Source organism: Dromiciops gliroides, chromosome 2 (assembly GCF_019393635.1).
Source record: "Dromiciops gliroides isolate mDroGli1 chromosome 2, mDroGli1.pri, whole genome shotgun sequence".
Lineage (NCBI taxonomy): Eukaryota > Metazoa > Chordata > Mammalia > Microbiotheria > Microbiotheriidae > Dromiciops > Dromiciops gliroides.
The window spans coordinates 579,078,861-579,086,758 of record NC_057862.1 but is presented as its reverse complement, the minus strand read 5'-3'; the positions used below and the strand labels follow the sequence as shown (position 1 = coordinate 579,086,758).

The 7,898-nt window shown below is 38.9% G+C and overlaps 1 protein-coding gene across 1 annotated transcript; it reads left to right on the top strand.

The window, feature by feature from the left end:
* Positions 1-884: 884 nt before the first annotated feature.
* LOC122739327 (nuclear transcription factor Y subunit gamma-like) lies at positions 885-4,992 on the top strand. Its single transcript, XM_043981112.1, is given in 5 exon segments — positions 885-914; positions 916-978; positions 980-1,103; positions 1,106-1,535; positions 4,926-4,992. Coding segments are annotated over 5 exon segments (708 nt in total). The 5' UTR covers positions 885-890.
* Positions 4,993-7,898: the final 2,906 nt, after the last annotated feature.

The window sequence follows — 7,898 nt, the reverse complement described above, 5'->3', positions numbered from 1 at the left end:
TAATTGATTGATTGATCGATTGATTTTTTAAAGCTATCAAATAAACCTAAATTAAGCACAGGAAAAAAAGTTTTTAAAAGAGAAGATGGATTAACTGGAAACACCCCGAAAGCTATAAAACTGATAAAATTAAAAGTTGGTTCTTTAAAAATACTCATAAAATTGATGTACTTTTAGGCAATCTGATTTCAAAGAAGAGGGCAGAAAAATCAAATTCACAAAATAACATACATAAGGTGAACACGTAACAAAACTAGAAAAGATAATTATGCAAGTATCACATACATAGAAATAATATGCTACAAAAGTTGAGTACACAAGAGAAACAGAATAATATCTTTTAAAACCAGGTAAGAAGAAAATACGGCCAAGGGGGGGGGGGGGGAGGCGGGGAGACGGTATGTGAACCGCGCGGCCTCATCTTGTTTGTGTCCCGGCTCAGCGCTCTCTCCATTCTTCTTCACCTCACACGCCCTCCCCCCCAGCCGGAGCCTGACTCCTCTAAGGCGCAGAGACACTGAGGCAATTCGAACCCTTACCAAAGCAGCAGCGAGCGGCGGCTAGAGACGATCTTATGTACCATTTAACCCAATCCGTGGGGGTGCATTCCAGTCTCTATTATACAGATGAGTATAGTGAAGCTTAACAAGTCACTGATCTGCCATGTTACCAACTACTCCGAATTGTATATATGATTTTTAAATCAATTGTGGATTTTAGCAAGTGTGTGGTTAACTGGCAAGCACGAGAGCCTTGGAGTTGCTGAGGTCTATTCTAACTCCTTCCAGCTGAAGTCCAGGACTGTTACAGGGAAGGCGAAGGTGGAGGAGGGGACACCGGGGAGGCCTTAGACAAAGCAGCCTACGGGAGCCAAAACTTTGGTTACCAGAATGTCCACTGATGGAGGGTTTGGCCAGTACCAGCAGCAGTGATGCTCAGCAGAGCCTCCCACTCCTTTGGCCTCGTGTCATGGAAGAAACTCCGAAAGTTGACAGTGAAAGATTTCCGTGAGCAGGAGCTTCCACTAGCTCGTATTAAGAAGATCATGAAACTGAATGAAGATGTAAAGCTGATAAGCGCTGAAGGCCCTGTGCTTTTCCGCCAAGGTGCCAGATATTCATCACTGATTTGACATTGCGGGCCTGGATCCACATAGAAGACAACAAACGCCGGACTCTCCAGAGAAATGACATTGCCATGGCGATTACAAAATTTGACCAGTTCGACTTTCTCATCGACATTGTTCCAAGAGATGAACTAAAACCTCCCCAAGCGTCAGCAGGAGGTGCGCAGTCTGTGACTCCTGCGGAGCACGTCCTGTACTACTTCACGTTTGGCCTAACAGTCGGCGGCGCCCGTCCAGGGCAAGGCCAGCCGACTGGCCAGCAGACCACCACCTCTACTACCACCATCCAGTCAGGACAGATCATCATTGCCCAGCCTCAGCAGGGCCAAACCACCCCAGTGACAATGCAGGTTGGAGAAGGCCAGCAGGTGCAGATTGTCCATGCCCAGCCCCAGGGCCAGACGCAGAGGCATTTTCTTGAGGTGTGGTGACCAACGTGTGCCCTCTCGTGCCCCCTCCCACCCCCACCCCACTCCGCCCCAGCAACTGTCCAGGAATGGGAGGTTCTCCCACTATAGCTACCTCTAGCCTTTCCTGCCACCTCTGGCGGATGCCGGTTCCCTCTGCCTCTGCTTCTGCCTCTGGAAGCTGCAGAGACAGTCTTCATGTTCAAAGATGAACTTGCCTCCTGGCTAAGTGTCTCCTCTCTTCTGGACCCCTCTGGCCCAGGGAAACTGGGCCTTTGCCCCTGCCCCTCCCCAATTCTTTCCCCTCAAGAAGCAAAGAATAATTGTGCCTCTCTCCTCCCTCCCTTTGCTGCATGGACTTCAAACTGCATGAATTGAAATGCCAAGAACTAACAGCTCTTTTTTAGAGAAAAAAAAGAAGAAAGACACCAATATAGACTACCCCAGTGACAATGCAGGCTTGGAGACGGCCAGCAGGTGCAGATTGTCCAAAGAACTAGAAATAACTACAAAAGAAAAAAATACAGTATTCTATCAAAGTTTTTAAAAATAATTATTATGGGGCAGCTAGGTGGCACAGTGGATAGGGCACTGGCCCTGGATTCAGGAGGACCTGAGTTCAAATCCCCTTCAGACACTTGACATTTACTAGCTGTGTGACCTTCGGCAAGTCACTTAACCCCAGATGCCTCACTAAAACAAACAAAAAAACCCAATTATTATCAATTATGGACAAATAATTCTTTAGAAATGAGAAAGCATCATAACAAATTCCACTTATATGACCAATTCAACCCTCAACCCAGAAACTAATGAAGGATCAAAGTATATAGAAAGCAAACTATAGACCAATGTGATTAGTAAAATGTCAAGTCTTTTTTAAAAAAGTCTTTTCAACCAGACTATGTAGATTCATCCAAGAAATCATGCACTGTGGCCAAGTTTGATTTATACCAGGGATTCAAGGATGAAAATGATCCCCATAATAATATTTAAAGACAAAACACATCTAAACCACATGCATATCTTGAAAACATAATGTTCATTTATGTTAACAAATCCCGCAAAGTATAGACATTGTAGGCATTCTTAAATAATAAAAGTATACACCTAAACCAAAAATCAGTATCATATGCAATAGAAATACATTAGAAGTTGTCTCAATAAGTTTGGCAAATAAAGCAGTGTCTAATGCTCCACTATTCCCACTGATCTATACCCAGCTATTACTTTATATATAATTCTGGAAATATTAGCAATCACACTTAGCACAAGAGAAAGGAATGAATGAATAAAGATAAATAATGAGGAGATAAAACTATAATACCTTTTTTGCTTTCATGGATGGATTATTTAGAAAATTCTAGGAAATCAGCACAAGATCAACATTTCTGCACAAAATAGTTAAAATCCAAGAGCCAATAATAGAAATGGAAATATTTGGGAATTAAACTACTTAAGCATAGTAAATACTTGAATATATTCAACTACTGAGTTTTCCTTAAGGAATAATACAACAGCCTAAATGGTTGGAAGAATATTCAATGTTCATGCGAGGCTGGAAACAATATAAAAATGAAAATTTAACCAAAGTTCATTTACGGTTTTACTGCTACACAAACTCAAATAATCAATGGAAACACCTTTATAGATCTAAAAATGGAATACTTGGGGCAGATAGGTGGCACAGTGGATAGAGCACAGCCTGGATCAAGAAGACCTGAGTTCAAATCCAGCCTCAGACACTGACACCTTACTAGCTGTGTGACCCTGGGCAAGTCACTTAACCCCAATTGCCCTCACCAAAAAAGTTAAAAAAAAGGAATACTTTATAGAAGTTAAAAAAAATTAATAGAATCAAAATAAGAAAAAAAAGATTTAGGAATCTCAAGGGAAATTAATGAAAAGATTTAGGGGATGAACAGGGGAATAGAAACGCTAGACTCCAAACTAAACCATCAAATACTGGTTAAAAAATATACAGTAAACAGATAAATCATAAAAGCAAATAAATTGGACACAAGAAAAGAGAGAAGAAAAATTTAGAAATAGCATCTTAATGGATTAAAAGTAAAAAAGTATAAGTCTGTGACTTGGAATATTGATCCTGTTATTTCTCTTTCCCCTTTCTTTAAATACTTAAGGTCCAATTAATAATAATAATAACAATAATAACTAGTTTTATATAGTGCTTGGGCAATTTAGAAATATCTATTTACTCCTCACAATCCACTCTGGAATTAGATACTATTATTATCCTCATTTACAGATAAGGAACTTGAGTATAAATAGCAATTAAATTTACTTACATAGGGTCATAGAGCCTACTAGTATTGCAACTGCAATTTGAACTCAGGTTTTCCAGGCTCAAGAACTCAACAGTCTATCCATTGTGTCACCTAGATACCTCTAAGAACTTAAGCTATTTAGTATATTATATAATTTCATACATTAGTGATCCTCTTCTTAAAAAATCCTTTACCAAAGTTTTCTTTTGAAAAAATATTGATTCTTGATCTTTTGTTATATCAATCAATAATCAATGAACATTTATCACAACTCCTAATATGGGCCAATCCTTTGCTAAGCTCTGATACTAAAACAAGCAACAAACAATCCCTGCCCTCAAGGAGTTTATGATCTCATGACACCAAAAATTTTCTATTTCTTTCCTCTTACTTCTCTCAGAAAGCCACACTATATACTAAATAATACTTTTGAAAAACAAGTAAGCAGAGTATCAAAACTGATGAGTACGGGGAAAAATCTGAAAATATAAGGCAGTGTACCACATTTCTAGACCTTTACTTGTGCATTGGGGTGGGGCAGGGTGTCTTCTTATACCTCATTTTTGGAGCATGCTTGTTCTTCTGTAATTTTGCAGCATTCACTTTTTAATATTCTGCAATTTTTCTTTCCTCCATTTACATTGTCGGCCAGCATTTTGAATATGGTTTCTTCACTTCACTTGGAATTTCTGATATATAGAGATGTGTAAACTTAGGGATTAATTGACTTGTCCTAGGATTACATAGCATAAATTTATGTCAGGGATAGGTTTGAACCAAGATCCTCCTTTGCTTTGAGGTCTGCTCTTTTATTAAGGAGAAATGTGGAGAATAAGCTAGTGAGAATGGGAGAATCTAGAGAGTATTTTTAAGATTATAGAGACATAAAAATGCTCTAAATTACTCTTGATCAAAACTCAAACATCGGCCAGAAAACAACCTCCTGGAGCATCAGAACCCACAAAAAAGATTGGCTGAGATATTTTCCAGCCAAAGACACCTTGGAAGTTCATCAGAAGGGGGAGCAGGCTGGTTGCACAAACATAATACAGCCCAGGCAGGATCCACCAGAGAAACTTACCCCCGAGCCTCCAAATCAGCTGCAGTGCCAGCCTCTTCTGGAACTACTCTGAGGTACACCACCTCACTGCTCTCCAAGTGTATAATATGACAAAAAAGGATAATGTTGGATGTTGGAGGAAATATGGGAAAACTTAGGATGCTAATCTACTGTTGGTGGAGTTGTGTACTGGTCCAACCATTTTGTAGAAAAATTTGGAACTACTACCAAAGAGCTATGAAGCTATGCATACCCTTCCATCAGCAAATTACTGCTAGGTTTGTATCCCAAAGGACATCCAAAAAAAAAAAGAGAGAGAGAGAGAGAAAAGGACCTATCTGTACAAAATATTTCTAGCAGTCTTTTTTGTGGTGGCTAAGAATTGGAAATCAAGGGGATGTCCATCAATTGGGGAGTGGTAAACAAGCTGTAGTATATTATTTTAAAGGAATATTATTGTGCTCTAAGAAATGACAAGAGGATGATGTAGAGAAACTGGAAAGACTTACATGAACTGATGTATAGTGAAGTGAATAGAGTCAGAAGAATGTTGTTCTCAATAACAGCAATATTGTTGTATGAAGAATTGTGAATGACTTAACTATTCTCAGGTATACAATCATCCAAGACAATCAATCTCAAAAGACTAATGGTGAAGCATATTATCAACCTCCAGAGAAAGAACTGATATTGATTGAACACAGACTGAAGCATGTCATTTTTTAACTTTTGCTTTCATTTTTTTCTTTTGAGTCTTTTATAGAAAATGATTAATATGTAAATGGTTTACTTAATTGTACATGTATATCTGATTGCTTATCATCTGAGGGAAGGGGGAGGGAAGGGATGGGTAGAATTTGGAATTCAAAACTTTAAATAAAAATGTTTATTGAAATAAAGAGATGAATACTTTTCTAAGAACAGGGAAATAACCAACAGAAAAGGAAGATGTTAAAGATTAAGTGGGGAAAAGTGAGATCAGTCTTCTAGAAATGGAAGAGAATGAGATTGAGTAAGATTTAAGGGGTTTTCCAATTCTCCAGATAACATTGGAGTGTGTGTGTGTGTGTGTGTGTGTGTGTGTGTGTGTGTTGGGGTGGGGTGGACTTAATGTCAAGGATTTGGAAGGTGTAGAGTTTAGTAGAAGAGAAAAGCCATAATGAACAGTCTCTGCTTTCCCATTAAATCATGATATTAGAAGAGAAATGGTATAGGGACTTGAAAAAAGATGAGAAGTTTTGGAGCAGCCACTATGTTAAATAAAAGAGAGATGCTTAAGGAGGAACAAAATGATTGCTTTACTGAGTAGGGGCTCAGCTGAGAAGAGCAATACAAGCTTGTAGGGGACTCAGCAGTATTTTATTACTTCTTCTAATTGTGTTCAGTAGCATATAAGTGGAAAACAGGGAGTGGGTTGTAAAGAAATAAGGATTGGAGTCTAGCAAGGTGTGAACCAAAGAGTAGATGAGAAAAGTAATGAGAATAAGAATGTAAATTGCCCTTTGAAAATTCTCCTGACCCTGGGCTGGCCTTAAGAAAGATCAAGCAAGAGTTCCGAGGGTGGAGCCAAGATGGCAGAGAGAAGCTAGGAACTTGCCTGAGCTTTACTGTATTTCCCTCAAAAACAACATTAAATCAAGTCTCTAAACAGATTCTGGAACTATAGAACCTACAAAAAGAGAGACACAATCCTGCTACTTGAGATAATTTAGAAGACTTCAGAAAAAGTCTGTCTCACCTGGGTGAAAAGGGAGGGCAGCTCAGCACTACTCGTCTCAGTTAGCAGCTCACCTCAGCAAAGCTTGGCTCAGTGGGCAGCTCAACACTGTTGCAACTCGACACAGCTGAGAGTGGGGCAGCTGAGAGCAGTAAGAAGCTTGCAACAGTGAACCCTGTGCAAAGGAGCAGACTTCAACTTTATAAATAGCCTACAACATGAGCAAGAAACAAAAAAGGACCCTTACCATTGACAACTTCTATGATAAAAGAGAAGACCAAAACTCAAACTCAGATGAGTTGGTCAAAATGCCCACAAGTGAAGACTCAAGAGGGAAGATGATCTTGTCTCAAGACCAAAAAGCCTTCTTTGAAGACCTCAAAAAGGCTTTTAAAAACCAAATAAGAGAGGTAGAAGAAGAAATGGAAAAAGAAATGAGAGAAATGAGAGTTACACTGCAAAAAGAAGCACAAAAAATGACTTGAGGAAAACAATTCCTTAAAAAACACAATTGGCCAAATGAGAGAAAACATTGGCCAAATGGAAAAGTAAATACAAAAGCTTACTGTGGAAAATAAGGCCTTAAAAATTAAAATTGAGCAGATGGAAGCTGATAACTCCATGAGACAACAAGAATCTGATGCGCAGAATCAAAAGAATGAAAAAAATAGAAGAACATATGAAATACCGCATTGGAAAAACAACTGACCTGGAAAATAGATCCAAGAGAGATAATCTGAGAATTATTGGACTACCTGAAAGCCATGATCAAGAAAAGAGTCTAGACACCATATTCCAGGAAATTATTAAGGGGAACTGCCCTGAAATTGTAGAATCAGAGGATAATATAATAATTTAAAGATTCCACCTCCTGAAAGAGACCCCAAAAAGAACACTTCAAGGAATATTGTAGCCAAACACCAGAATTATCAGGTGAAGGATAAAATACTACAAGCAGCCAGAAAGACACCATTTAAATACCATGGAGCCAAAGTCAGGATTGCACAAGACCTGGCAGCTTCAACATTAAAGGATTGCAGGGCTTGGAATATTATATTCAGCAAGGCAAAGGAGCTTGGATTATAACCCATGATCAACTACCCAGCAAAACTGATCATTCCCGTTCAGAAGAAAAGATGGACATTCAATGAATTAGGGGACTTCCAAGGCTTCCTGAGAAAAAGACCAGAACTGAACAGAAAATTTGATTTCCAAATACAAGACTCTAGAGAAATATAAAGAGATAAACAAGGGCAGGAAAGGGTTGTTCAATGATGTTAAACTGCTTGCATCCCTATCA